Here is a 15251-nt window from a genome sequence, read left to right as displayed (position 1 = left end):
AGGGCAACAAGCATAGCATAGTCTTCCTGAACCTGATTGGATCACCGACCTCCATCATCCCTGATGACATATCTGTTAGAGAATGACCAACCGTCTCTATTGCAAGGCCTAAGAGGGTAAGTATACACAATGTACATATGCAAGGAAGCCCTCCAAGTAGAGGGAAAACACATACACCTCCTATACATCTAACACCCCCCCCCCCCCTCAAACTCATGGTGGATCTACAACACTAAGTTTGGAGAGTATGAATCTATGATGAGCCCAGGTCTGTGCCTTGGTGAAGAAATCAGCTAATTGAACCTCTGAAGGCACATGGTGGAGCGTCACAACCAGATCATGCACATGTGATCTCATGTAGGAAGCATCAATGTCAATGTGTTTGGTGAGCTCATGTTTGACTGGGTCTCGAGCAATACTGATCGCACCGGTGCTGTCAGAAGAGAGAGGAGTGGGTGCAGTGGCAGGCACACCAAAATCCTCAAGAAGCCATCGTAGCCATGTCACCTCTGCAGTCACAGTCGCCATAGCACACAGCTCAGCCTCGGCACTCGAGCGGGAAACTACAGTCTGCTTCTTGGTTTTCCAGGCAATCAAGGAGGAGCCAAGGAAAACACAATAGGCAGAGAGAGAGTAGCGATCATAGTGACCACTCGTCCAGGTCGCATCAGAATACGCCTGAAGTTGAAGAGAACTAAAACGAGGGAAGAAAAGACGCCGAGAGATAGTTCCACGAAGGTATCGCAGAACACGAAGGAGGTGAGCATAGTGGAGCTGGGTAGGAGCCGAGACAAACTGACTCAAGATATGCACAGAGTGAGAAATGTCACGACGAGTGATCCCAAGATAGACAAGACTCCCAACAAGCTGACGATAGCGAGTAGGATCAGCAAGTGGTACACCACCAGTGGGTCGTAGGTGAACACCAAGCTCCATAGGAGTATCAATAGTGTGGTGATCAGTGAGAGCAGGGGAAAGGAGGTCCTGAGTGTACTTCTCTTAAGAGAGAAAGATACCATTAGATGTGGAGGTGACCTCAAGACCAAGGAAGTAACGAAGGGGACCCAAATCAGACATAAGGAATGTCTCACTGAGACGCTACTTCACAAAATCAATGTACTGGGAATCATCGCCCGTGATGATCATGTCATCGACATAGAGAAGAAGAAGGGTGCGACCATGAGGGGAAGTGTGAACAAAAAGAGTAGGATCGTGATCACTTGGCGTGAAACCAGCATCGATGACAACAGAGGAGAAATGCTCAAACCAGGCCCGAGGAGCTTGCTTGAGGCCGTAGAGAGAACGACGCAACCGACAAACCAGTCCATCAGGAACATAGTATCCTGGAGGTGGCTGCATATAGACTTCCGCTCGCAGCTCACCATTGAGGAAGGCGTTCTTGACATCCAACTGGGACATCGACCACTAACGAACAGAAGCATCTACAAGAAGAGTGTGAACAGTAGTCATGTGTGTGACAGGAGTGAAGGTCTCCTCATAGTCACGACCTTTCTCCTGTTGGAAGCCACGCGCCACAAGATGAGCCTTGTAGCGCTCAAGAGAGCCATCCGAGCAGGTCTTTACCTTGTACACCCGCTTGCAAGTGATAGGAGTGATGTGAGGTGGCAAAGGAATAATATCCCAGGTGCCAGTACACTCTAGGGCAACAATTTCCTCAGCCATAGCATGTTGCCACTCCTGGTGAACTGCAGCTTCTCGATAGGTCGCGGGCTCAACCAAGACGGCAGCAGTGAAGCCAAGGCGATCGGGAGGACGAAGGGTGCTGCGGTCACAAAGAGAATAACGAGGAAACTCAGGATGAGGTCCAAGGACGGACGGAGAAGAGTCAAGTGGCGGCGTAGGGCGCGGACAACAAGTGTAGTAGTGAGTGATCTCACGGGAAGGACGCAATGATGATGGTGGAGGAGAGACTGGTGGTGGAGAGGTAGGACGAGGTGGTAAAGGTGGAGAAGTAGGTGGTGGTGGTGGTGGAGGCAGAGTAAAAGATACTTGAGGTGGTGAAGAGGATGGAGACAACAATAGAAGATACCACTCAGGTAAAGTGAGGAAGGAGTGGGACTCAGCGGTACTAGGAGAACCGAAAGGGCAACGAGGATAGTAAGGTTGGGACTCATCGAAGGTGACATCCCAAGAAATCCTCATCCGACGAGCAACAGGGTCATAGCAGCGATAACCCTTATGTTCCGTATTGTACCTAAGGAAAACACACTCAATAGACTGAGCAGTGAGTTTGGTGCACTCACGTGTTGGAAGTAGGACGTAACAGACACACCCAAAACAACAAAGATGGCTATAGGAAGGAGGAGTGCCAAAAAAGACACTCATAGGGAGTGCAACCCCGAAGACAAGTAGAGGGTTGGTGATTTATAAGAAAAGCAGCAGTAGAAACCATCTCAGCCCAAAAATGAGGAGCAAGCATAGAAGAGATCAAGAGAACATGAGTAGTCTCAAGAGTGTGGCGATGCTTGCGCTCAGCAACACCATTTTGAGCATGAGCACCAGGACATGAAAATTGGGCAAGAGTACCCTGCTCAGCAAGGTAGGAACGATGAGCAGTGGAGATGTACTCACCAGCAGAATCCGCACGAAAAACTTGAATGAGAGAGTTGAACTAGGTACGGATCATGATGGCAAATTGCTGGTAAATAGAAAGAAATTGACCACGAGAAGACATCAAATAAATCTAGGTAAATCTCGAATAGTCATTAATGAAAATAACATAATATGATTGACCCCCCTTTGAAACAAAAGGTGCAGGAGCCCATACATCAGAGTGAACAAGATCAAAAGGTTTCTGGGACTTAGACTCACTAGAAGAGTAGGGGAGTTGCAACTGTTTGCCAAGTTTACAACCCATACAATGAAGAGTAGTGTCACCAGAAACTGGACCTAACATGCCACTACCAACAAGAGTGGACAATCTAGAACCAGAGAGGTGGCCAAGACGACGAGCCACTGCGCAAAAGAAGTGGTAGACGAAGCAGCTGACACGGATGCTGGAGAACTGGGTGATGTGGAAGCCAAAATGGGTGAAGGAAGATGCAACCAATCAAGCTCCTAGAGGCGTTGGGAGTCCCAATGCCTAGGCCCAGCTCCACACCAAAAGGCCCATACGGACATCCTGAACACAACAAGAATCAGACTCAAGGATTATGCGACAGCCATGATCAGTGATTTGACCCGCAGACAACAGTTGCACAGTGAGTTTGGGAACATGCGAAACAGTCGGAACATTAAATGAAGAGGTCAAAAGAACACCTCTCCCAACAACAAGAAGAGAAGTGCCATCTGCAGTGTGAACAGAAATAGGTGGATTGGGGGAAGATAGAGAAGACAAGTGTGTTGCATGAGGTGTCATGAAAAGAGGCACCAGAGTCGAGGAACCATGGGAATGATATACCTGACGGAGGAGGAGCGAAACTAGAAGCCTGAGCTATAGTCCTGCGACTAGAGGCCTGAGCTACAGTAGTGAGGCGACGAAGTAGGGCAAGAACCTCCTGCTCCGCTGCAGACACAGAACGAGTGCTCTGTGAAGTAGAGGAACCACCAGAGCCTTGAAAGGAACGTCTGCCATGACGCCCTGATCGGTCACGCTGCTTCTTGCGACAACCCTTCTCCTCATAGCCATAGAGCTTGCAGTAGCCACACTGAACACCAGAAGGTGCCCCTGGCACCATAGGAGAGTTCTGAGACGGAGGCGGGGAGACCTGGGGAGGTGTGGCTGCTAGGACGGAGGGCTGCAGCGGAACACGAGTCACACCCCCAGCCCGAAGACATGTCTCCTTAGCTCGTAACTCAGGCATCGCCTCTGAGAGCGATAGGCATGGACGACGAGTCAGCAACTGTGCCCGAACAGTCTCGAACTCAGGACGAAGCCGAGATAGAAACTTGTGAAGGCGAAGAGTGTCTCTCTAGTCTCGGTGATGGTCATAGCACTGGCAAGTACCACCACCGCAGAACTCAACGCCCAAACTATCCAGGCGATGCCAGACAACTGTCATCTGACGGTGGAAGTCCTCAACTGTGGAGTCTAGCTGACGAAGCGACTGAACCTCCTCAACAATAGCAAGGTACATCGCTTCGTTACAAATCTCGTAACTGCGACGGAAGTGATCCCACATAAGGTGTGAATTGGCAAGACCTCTAAGGGATAATGAGAGATCGACCTCCATGCTCGCAAGTAAGATAGCCTTAGCAGATTTCTCCTCGCATAGCCAAGTCTCATAGACACCGAGATCAGACTGGTAGCTCTCCATCTCAGCCTCAAATGCCTCAAGTAAAGCACTCCTGGCATCATCATTGGCATCTGGTGGGTATGTGGGCGGCGTGGGAAGAAGAGGACAGGGAGGATAGATCCGCTGGCCCGTGAGGTAGCCCCACAACAGTTGCCCATCCATGTGGACCTCCATATAGAAAACAAAATCGTCCAATTGGTGCCATTGAAAATAACGGGGCACCGAGGGACCAGAACAGCACCAGGGCGTCCGGGGGACGCCATGGAGGAGAGAACGAGCCTCTCTCTCTCTTAAGCAGAGAGGAGAGGAGGACCGGCCGGCTCACTAGCACGAGATCGACACACGGGCGCGAGTGAGCGGCTCGCTATACAGGCGTGGGCGAAGGGAGCCGCGAGGCCGCAACGGGGGCGCAGGAGGGAGGCGTCTGGTGCGCAGGGCCGCTCAGAAGGGCAGAGGGCGACGCAGTGGCGTGCAGGGCCGCGCGAGCGGTGGCAGGCCGGCGCCCGATGGCGCGCGAGCGGGCGGCGCAGGAGGGCGTCGCGATGGCGCGCGAGTGGTTGGCGGGGCGGCGCGCAGGGGCGCTCGAGCGTGCAGCGCGGGTTCGCGACGGCTGCGCGATGCAGTGCACGGATCGGTGGGATTAGTCTGAGGTAAGGAAACCCTAGCTCTTTGATACCATGTTAGAGAATGACCAACCGTCTCTATTGCAAGGCCCAAGAGAGCAAGTATACACAATGTACATATGTAAGGAAGCCCTCCAAGTAGAGGGAAAACACATACACCTCATATACATCTAACAATATCCCCATCCTCCATTCTTATCCGCTTCCATGAAAGCTCCATCAGTATTGATTTTCAGGCACCCGACTTGAGGCCATAGCCATTTTCTTCTTAATCTGAATTCCTGGTTCCTGATAAACAGGTCCAAAAGAAGATGAGCTCATGCTTTAAAGAAGAAGAAGAAGACGACGAACTCAAACACCACCGAGTAAAAGAGTTTGCATAAGCTAATGCCTCCGGTTTAAAATGTAAGTTGTTTTAATTTTTATCTCAAATCAACATTCAACAACTTTTAACCAAAATTAAGATTTACACGAGTATCTACAACATCAAATTAGTTTTATTAAATCTACCACAAATTGACACTGCATTTGCTTGATACTATAGATATTAATAGATTTTCTTTATATGAACTTAAGTAAAAAAATGACTTAGGATAAAGTTAAAACAACTTATAATATTTTGAAACAAACTAGTGTTTTAAGGACAGGTCCAACAATGACTTATGAGTTGGCTCTAAGCATTTTATTTAATATTTTAATAGAAGATAGAGAAAAACTAACTCTTGATTAAGAACTAGTCATACACACATTTCAAGATCACGTGAGGTTATCAATGTAGCCTAGTTTTGGTATGAGCTATTGTTAAAAGTTAACATCATTCAAGAGGTTCTTAGGGCTAGTGATTAGCTTTTACTATTGCAGGTATACAGGTTCCCTAACCTGCTTTCATCGGTAAGTGGCGAAGATTTCTAGGGATCAGGATATCAGACATTCAATTCAAAGCACCTTAAATTTTGCAACATGTCATGTTTTTTTTTTTCATTTATTCATCCAGTTTAGAGATAAATATACCATAGGTCAATTAACTTTTTGGGTTGTATTATTTAGATCCATCAACTCTAAAACTGTAGATTTGGGTTCATAAATTTTCAAAGTTGTTCATTGTAGGTCTGTACCCTTTCATTTGGGAAATAGGTCCGACGTGGCAGTTCATGTAGCGTGGGATGCGGGTCACATGAGCTCTGAGGATCAAGTTGGCGGTGTTTTTAGGCCGATACCCCCTATGGTTCCCTCTCCCTCTTACCTCACCCCGTCTTTTCCTTCTTTCCCACTCTCTCTCTCTCGTTCGGGACATCACCGCTATTGCCACACTCCCTCGAATCGACAAAAATAGCTCAATAATACATCTCCTCCGCTCTATAGCGGTAGTTTTGGTAGTGTTCTACTGATTTGAATTACAAGAAGTGGTAGGTAGTGCAACGCATATTGAAACAAATCCCGAATTTAGCTCCTCCGCTTTGGTACATGGTGCACCACCCGTTGTTTCATGCAGCCTTAAATTTGCAGTTTCAAAGCGATGGATCCTAATGACACGTTTAAAAAGTTAGCCTACGATGTACTTAACTCTTTACTTGATCTGTAAAAATTGTCATAAGTTCGGTATTACGGATTCACGGCCGTCGATGAGAGTAGAAGCTCGCAGATTGCAGTAGGCAGAAAGGCAGCGCACACAGCTCCGTCTGAAAAGCCCCCACATTCTCCTTATGCTTTGGAAGACTCTCCTACATATTCTCCTGAACAACTAGTCAATTATTGATTTCTAGACTTGATCCATCACTAAACCTGAACACACAGAAAGCATTCAACTGAAGAACAGTAGCAAGTCAACACCCTGACACTGCAAGCAGCAACTAACACATGCAATGTGCTCTTGCCTCCTCTTATCGCGTCATGCCATCTCGAGGCTGAGCCAGTGGAACAGCAGCGGCGGCGGCGGCTGGACCCCGACGCCGTCCTCCACCTGCACCACGTCCAGCCCAGTCGCCGGCCTCCTCTTGTGATACGGCGTGCCGCGCGCCTGACGCCACTCACGGCCGGAGACGGTGAGCACGTCGGACTCCGTGGACGACGACGAGAGACTCTCCCCACCGGACGGGTACTCGCCGTACCTCTTCTTGGCCCCGCCCCCGCCCACGGCGAGCGTGAGCTCCAGCTCTGCGTCGTCGTCGGTTTCCTCCGCTTCGTCGTCGTCCTCCTCCTCCGCGCTCCGCACGTACTCGATGACTGGCGCCACGACGTCGAGGCTGAGAGCGGTGCGCGGCGTCGGCGTCGCCGCTGCTACGTGTCCGCCGCGGCCGCGAGCGGCGTAGCGGTGCTCATAGGTGCACATGCTGAGAGCTCCTATGTTGTACTCGGTGCAGCTGCCGTTCGGCGAGGTGGACAGGTTCCTCTGGTTCTTGAGCTCCCGTTTGAGGTCTCGCATCAGAAGCTTCTGAATCCTGTATAGGCGATGGAGCTCGTGAACCTGTGGCATCAGAGAAGAAGAAGTCGATCAGTGTACTGTGCTTTAATTTATTCTGAAGACTAGCAGCTTCAAATGCTGGAAACCTCTCTAAGCATTTGAGCTTACTTGCTGTCTGAAAGTCTCTTCATGTTTCAGCATGGCCATCTTCAGCGTGTCTTTATCGCAGTGCCTGAATGCTTGCTCCATGGGCATTGTGAGAGTAGTGCTTCTCACTATCTCTTTCAATCTGCAATGAAGTGAATTTAAGCAAGAGCCAAGAGGTGAGTACTATGCAATAATAAGAATGTAAGTTTCTGAACTGAAATCGAGAAATGCAACATTACATGCAGAGGAAAGAAAGAAAGAGAAATGAAGGACAACGGGTACAAGGGAAAATATAAGACTGAAATAAGTGTGATTGTTATTTGAAGGTGTCATCCAAAATATGTTTACTACAATGAGAAGGGTAGGTAAGCCTGAAAGCATCTCACTCCTAACTTCCAGAGCTTAAGAATGATTGAAGGGAGCATTGAAGCTTGATGAGCAAATCAGAGTGGAATCAAAAGGAAGGAGTTCATTCCTCACCTAGTGTAACTGCTACCCGTGGCCGTGGATGTCAGAGAAGTGACTCACAAACTGTATCCTACTGAGCTCTAACTACTCCTTGGCGCTTGCCACTCTCAGTTTCTGATCATTGTATGGCTCCAAAGGCCACAGGCTTTCCCTTATATACACATCCATCTCCACTCCACTCCACAAGCAGAGCAAGCATGCAGTGCAGCTCCTGCCTCTCTCTGTCTCTCTGAACCGCTTCTCTCTGGACTGTGAAGAAAAGAGCAGCAGGAGACAAGACACGAATGATGTAAGATTCCTTTCACAGTGGCCGTATTTTTAACTAGGCATGCCGAAGCCGAACGATAAAAGCATACATCACTGTGGCCCTGTTCTTGCAGAGGTTCAGGAACAAGGGGGAAACAGGACTACTCCTACAGGGTTAAGAAATGGACCACCGCCTAAATTGCATGTGCCTTTGCGTAATCAAATGTAAGGTGAAAGATAAGCTTTTGGACGACAGCAATACGTCAGTGGACCTCTATTCTTTCAATGTGTATACAATGCGTCAACAGCAGCTTTAAATCATTTTACACCGGACAGTCCTTTTTTCTCTACCGTCGCACCTGTTTTCATTTCGAAGTTAGGGTTTTGGTAGGTACAGCAGGGGACGCTCCAGAATACCATCATCATGATCCAAGTGATAGAACAAGAGGTTTTTACCATAATCATGTTCTTTCAACTGAAGCGGTTAACATTTTTTGTTATATAAAAGGAAGCTCATGTCAAGCTCAGATCATTGGATGTGAAATTAATGCCTGCTAATCAGACACATGGGATCAGGGCATGAAATGCAGTATTAGCCGAGTGATGAAGATTTTCTTCTCAGTGCACGCCAAGATTGACTCCGGTTTGACTGCTTTTATTTTAAGCAGATCATGATGATGCAAGAAACAGTCCTGAAACATTTTGATATGCTACAAGGTGTACAAATTCCCCATTCATGGACCAGTCAGTGCTCATTATCATGCATGATTTGGGGGCAAGGACTGGGTACTCTCCTTCTGGTCAGTGCAGTGCAGTGCTCTGTGGGAGGGCCAGGCCCTGGGCCGGCAAGTGGTCCAGTCCAGCCATTAAGCCTGCTCGGTTTCAGCCAGGGCTTATCAGCCAGCCAACAGTGTTTTCCTCTCACAACAAATCAGCACCAGCCGGGCTTATCAGCCCAGAAACCAACCAGCGAACATGCTGATTGCCGTTCTTCCCGTTCCTCCGTCCTCACTCCTCAGTCCCCACTCCCAAGACCACATGCATGAGGATGAGGTACACTCCTACCCTAGCTAATTGCACTGGGAAGCTAGTAATAATCTGGTGTTAGCAGAAGGAGATGGGTGCTGAACCAGACAAATTGTGTGTTAAAAAGGACTAACCCACAGCAAAAAGTGGCTTTCCCATTTGAAGCACCAGTCCATCATGTCACTCACGCAGTCACGCTCCACAGCTCCACATGGTGCCTGCCCTGGAGGAGATAGCCATGCCCAAGTGCGGTTCCAAGAAAAGATGAGCTGAAAGGGCATCTGCTGTGAAGCAAGTAAACAATGCCCCAGATGAGTAGTGATCACTCCAGAAGTTTTATATATGCATACAGTAGCAACTCGCAAGCAGGCTTCACCCAATTGGTTAACGGATGAGTAGTGGCCACACCTGCAGAAAGATGCATAATACTATGGGTTAATTAACAGATGCAAACCTTGCTTATGTCAGTTCACTTCTGGTTCTGGAACCCAGAGCATCAGGGTAGGGTGAGAAATGGTCTGTTCAATCAGCGGCCCTGTGGAGCGTGGGGAACGGGGTGGAAGAACGGAGGGCGAGGCGGCCGACAGCCGCGCACGCGCTGCCGCGGGAGGGAGGAGCAGCCGGGCCAGGTGGCGGGACCCGCAGCGTCGTTGGGCCCACATGGTATCAACGGCCCATGGGCCCGGCCCGGTCGTCCTGGGCCACTGCAGATTCTCAGTGACCTCTCTTTGTGGTGCTACTACGTGTGGCTTGCGGTCTTGCGGAGACTGAGCAAGATAAGTAATAAATCCTCTAGGAAAAACAAAAAACTGTATGCTGATAATAAAAAGATTACTGTATATGATAAGAGAACTGTAGAACTAAGAAACTATCTATACGTGTTATCTACATATCTAATGGAGTACTAAAAATAGTATTGTTCATCTCTCACTCTTCTAACCTTCTTAGTTTGCCACTTTCTCTTCGGTTCATATGCCCCTCGCTCTCACACCTCTTTTTCCCTCGACCCATCGTTCCTTACTCCATTCTTTTTCGCTCTCACAGGTGGCAAACATATACCCACAACAGGAATTAAAGGCCTAGGTGGTAAACGTAGACTTGAGATGAGGGCCCAGTAGAATGTATCCTGCTCCAACATGGTGTTGGTTATAATTTAGAGCGGCAAAGACATTGTTGGCGTTGCTCAACCTAAGCCTGTGCCGTGTTGCATGCGTCCACATGTAGTTTGCCTTCCACTTTTTTTTTAATTCACGACAAGTGCATACAATAGCCACTCATTGGGCTGAGGCAATCATCAGTTAATTTACCATACTGAATAAATTAAATCTTTATTATATTTAGCATTTATTATGAACATTAAAATTTATCTTATTAAGTTGAAATATGGTTGGCCAAACCAATTAAATCTGACAAAGATAACTAGCTCATTATTGATGTGCTCTGACTCAGGTGACCGTGTAAAATTGTACTACAATGCACGAGTATGTTTGCTAGCAGATATTATGAAAAATAAAACGCATTGTATATATCTTGCTTGAAGTGGCAACGAACAAACATGCCAGTGAGCGCACGCTAATCTCCTATATAATACTAGGTATTTACTAGCATTATCCACTACAGCTACTATAGAGGATCCATCATGGCGACAAGCTTTGACTGAAAAAAAAGCTGTGGAATGGAAAATGGAAGGTTGACAAGCTTAAAGAAGGGATCAAAGGGAGCAAAACGGCAGAAAGTTTGTGAAACGGGGTGAAAGCCGCTGTCATGTTGTGTCATCCGTGTCTTTTCGCCGTAATATATCCACTAGTAGAGAACAGACCTTTGATCCTCGACCAAAATGGGCTCTAGTCCCGGAATTTTTTGCCCCCGGGACTAGAAATACCTTTAGTCCCGGTTGGAGGCTCCAACCGGGACTAAAGGTCCCTGCCCAACGGCTACTGCGCCAGATAGAGGTGGCAGGGACCTTTAGTCCCGGTTGGAGCCACCAACCGGGACTAAAGGTATACTTTTACTCCCGGTTGGTGGCTCCAACCGGGAGTAAAGGTCTACTCCCGGGCCGTGGCTGCGCCCGGGGTTGGAAAGTTACCTTTAGTCCCGGTTGGATCCATCAACCGGGACTAAATGTTCTCCCTTTATAAATCGGCCGTCTCCTCCTTCCTCCCGGCCCCGAGCCCGAGCTCAGCACATTTTGAAGCTCACTACAGTAGTGTTCTTGCTTCCTCCCTCCCTCCATTGTTCCTCCATCCATTCTTCGATTCCTCCGTCGATTTCTTCGATTCCTCCGTCGATTCTTCAGTTGTAAAGGTTACCAATCTCATACTCTCATTTTTTACCATTATCTTATGCCGTTTTGTTCACTATATATATTTATGGTTCTTTATTGTGGTTTTTTTCATTTGTAAACAATTTGAGCTCAAAATCACTTCAAGCTTGTATATTTACATGAAAGAAGGTTAAAGTATATATAAATATAAAGTTAGAAAATAGTTAGAAAATTATAGCAAATCCTTACTAGTTGAACTTGCGGACCGTGTTCAGGTCGGCGAGGATGTTCTCTACCGAGCGGTAACGGACGTCAAGGAGGAGCTTTGATTCTACGAGGGAGAGCGACAACGGTCGTGGAAGACCGTGTTCCCTTCCTCGTAGAATCGGAGCTCTTCCTTGACCAAGTACGGTGTCGTTCGGTGGAGAAATGCTCGCCGAGCTGATCATGTAAGCAAGGTCAACTAGTACGGATGGTTATTTATTCACATGTCCCGATATCGTCGCAGTAGTCTGTCAATCACCGTACCTAAACGTAGTATATATAAATATAAAGTTAGAAAATAGTTAGAAAATTATAGCAAATCCTTACTAGTTGAACTTGCGGACCGTGTTCAGGTCGGCGAGGATGTTCTCTGCCGAGCGGTAACGGACGTCAAGGAGGAGCTTTGATTCTACGAGGGAGAGCGACAACGGTCGTGGAAGACCGTGTTCCCTTCCTCGTAGAATCGGAGCTCTTCCTTGACCAAGTACGGTGCCGTCCGGTGGAGACATGCTCGCCGAGCTGATCACGTAAGCAAGGTCAACTAGTACGGATGGTTATTTATTCACATGTCCCGATATCGTCGCAGTAGTCTGTCAATCACCGTACCTAAACGTAGTAGTCTGTTATATGTGTACATTCCCATTCTTCTGTTAATTTGCGGAAATATCATATGAATTACTTACCTGCCGCAGTAAAAGACGAGAACACAATGACCATTAAAAATATCATTGTTTAGAGATCTAGATAATTTTATAGTTTGTTAATTTTATTTGTTTATAAAAGGAGAAATTTATAGTGTATTAAAAAATGAGTATAGAGAGTAGATGGCAACTGCTTCCGGGTCCTCGGCCTCTCATGGGTTTCCAAAGCGACTTAGGCCGGGCCTTCCTCTCATTCCATACGGCAAGTGTCGTGATGAGACGAAGATTGTGATGGAGTACCGAGTGAAGAAGGAGGGTCCCAACAAGGATCGTATCTTCTACAAGTGTCCGGATTGCAATGTGAGTTATTTTATCGTATTTAATGATTATGGTTAGTTTATACCTATTTTCATGATGGTTGTGATTAAAGTTCTAATTTTTTGTTTTAATTTCAGTGGGATGGCAGTGGACGATGTTCAGGCTTCTACTGGGAGGAAGAGTATGTTGAACTCGTGCAAAAATATCTTGCACAACAGGCAGATACGGCGGCTAATGAGGCAGTGATCCAGCCGAAGAAGCCCAAAGATGTTGCACAATCGGGGGATCTGTCTGTTTTAGTTGAGATTGGTCGCGAAATCCTTGTGCTCCTGAAATGTATTTTAGCTTTAGTTCTTTTAGTGGTAGTTGGGATTGTCTACATTGTAGCGATGCTTTCATAAATTTGTATCTTTTGTGGTGGCACGCATGTTGTATAAATAATTAATTATGATCTAGGTTTTAATATGATATTTATGTCATGTAATGCAGATGAGCCGTTATTGGATGTATAATGCTGATCGCCGCTCCCAAGAGTTCATTGACGGCGTGCATTCTTTGTTACATGCGGCCGAGGCAAACAAACGCGACGGTTTCATGTGCTGCCCATGTGCCATATGTAAGAATACGGTGGAATATCCTTACTCAAAGACTCTTCATTCACACTTATTCAAGTCGGGTTTCATGCCAAACTATATTTGTTGGGCAAAGCACGGAGAAACCGGTGTTATAATGGAAGAATGTGAAGAAGAACAATGGGACGACAATGATATTATTTCTGATGGTGCGTGCTTCAATGATACTGCAATGGGAGAAGCTGAAGAAGAGGTAGCCGCAGAAGATGAGCCGGCTGATGATCTTTATCAGGTCATTCGTGATGCACAAAGAGAATGTGAAAGTGAAAAGGAGAAGATCAAGTTCGAGCGGATGCTAGAAGATCACAAGAAATTGTTGTACCCAACTTGTGATGCAGGGCAGAAAAAATTGGGAACCACACTAGAATTGCTGCAATGGAAGGCAAAGAATGGTGTATCTGACAAGGGATTTGGAGAGTTACTAAAAATCCAAAAGAAGATGCTTCCGAAGTACAATGAATTGCCCGCCACTACCTACAAAGCAAAACAAGTTGTCTGTCCTATGGGGCTAGAAATAGAGAAGATACATGCATGTCCTAATGACTGCATCCTATACCGTGGCAAAGAGTACGAGAAATTGGATGCATGCCCGGTATGCCATGCGTCGCGGTATAAGATCAGGCGAGATGACCCTGGTGATGTTGAGGGCGAACGTCCGCGTAAGAAAATCCCTGCCAAGGTTATGTGGTATGCTCCTATAATACCACGCTTGAAACGTCTGTTCAGAAACAAAGAACATGCAAAATTGTTACGATGGCACAAAGAAGACCGTAAGGTAGACAATATGTTGAGACACCGCTAGTTGTTGGTAATGAATATGGTTCGAATTTAGGATTAATGCATCAGGCAAACATACCTCCGGATGTCGATTTGGATCACCTTGGTGAATTTCTTGATGAGACTGGTCTCGACCTTTACCAGATGTTTGGTGATGGAAACATTGAGAGTGCGGCGGAGGTTGATATTTGGAAGAAAAAATTTGTACTAGGCCAGAGTCTATACAACCCTCAAGCCTTATCTGATCTGGGGACGTAAATGTACCTGCTAAACAAGTGGTACATGCAGGCGTCTACCAGTGGAGACTTCTGCGTTGGTGTCAGAATTAGAGACGAACATTGGTTCCGTGGCGATGATGTTATGTATGTTGACTTTGCAGAATTTCATCAACTATGCCACCTGACCTCTCTGGACAAAGTTATCATTAGCTGCTATTGCCTGTAAGTAATAATTGTTTCGATCTATTATTAAACTCATCATATATGTGTATATGCATATAAATTATCCTAACAAGTACTATATATATGCAGATTTACAATGACAGAGCTCAGAAAGGAAGGCTGCAATGAAATTGGTTTTGTTGATCCCCATATAGTATTCAAAGACCCAATTACTCCAATGACTAATTGGAAGTCTGAGTCAGAGAATAACCTCATGAACTTCTTAGTGAACCAACACCACAAGAAGGATATACTCTTTCCCTATAACTTCAAGTGAGTGTTAATCATGTCGATCATAGCCTTAATGGCTCATATGTTGATTCTAGTTAATTAATGAGTGTTATGCGTTATATCCTATAAACACATGCAGCAATCACTGGATATTGATGGACATCGATCTGGTGAAAAGTCACTTGATAATCTATGACTCGATGAGAAAACCACAACAAGACTACCAAGATATGATAGATATTATCCAGAGGTAATTTCGGGATCTCTAGCAACTATATATACACACAAACATGATGATTAACTATATCTGATGACGTGGCAAATTTTTTATTGGGCAGTGTTTGAAAAACCTTTATTGAGAAGCAACACATGGAAAAATGCAAAGCGCCACTGAATATAATCCCATTGAAAGTAAGTCCCCTGAATCGCATCATCTTTATTAATTAAACATATAGCTTTCACCGGATCACCAGATTGGATGACAAATCTTTTTCTCGTAAAGTGGTGTCTGAGGCAGG

General features: G+C 46.4%; 1 protein-coding gene across 1 annotated transcript; it reads right to left on the bottom strand.

Annotated features, from left to right (window-relative positions):
• Nucleotides 1-6581: 6581 nt before the first annotated feature.
• On the bottom strand, nucleotides 6582-8006 carry LOC136537973 (uncharacterized). The gene is made up of 3 exons (XM_066529952.1): nucleotides 7908-8006; nucleotides 7449-7569; nucleotides 6582-7343 (listed from the first exon to the last, which is right to left on the bottom strand). The coding sequence occupies exons 2-3, from the start codon at nucleotides 7533-7535 to the stop codon at nucleotides 6768-6770; spliced, it is 663 nt and encodes a 220-aa protein (XP_066386049.1). The 5' UTR covers nucleotides 7536-7569; nucleotides 7908-8006; the 3' UTR covers nucleotides 6582-6767.
• Between the last annotated feature and the right edge of the window lie 7245 nt (nucleotides 8007-15251).

Source organism: Miscanthus floridulus, chromosome 2 (genome assembly GCF_019320115.1).
Source record: "Miscanthus floridulus cultivar M001 chromosome 2, ASM1932011v1, whole genome shotgun sequence".
NCBI lineage: Eukaryota > Viridiplantae > Streptophyta > Magnoliopsida > Poales > Poaceae > Miscanthus > Miscanthus floridulus.
This window is presented reverse-complemented; position numbering and strand designations above follow the sequence as displayed.

Excerpts from the sequence above, each read along its gene's own strand:
- LOC136537973 (XM_066529952.1), bottom strand. The coding sequence starts at position 7,535 with ATGCCCATGGAGCAAGCATTCAGGCACTGCGATAAAGACACGCTGAAG. Across the intron at positions 7,344-7,448 it reads AAGAGACTTTCAGACAGCAA|GTTCACGAGCTCCATCGCCT; the intron begins GTAAGCTCAAAT and ends CTGATGCCACAG.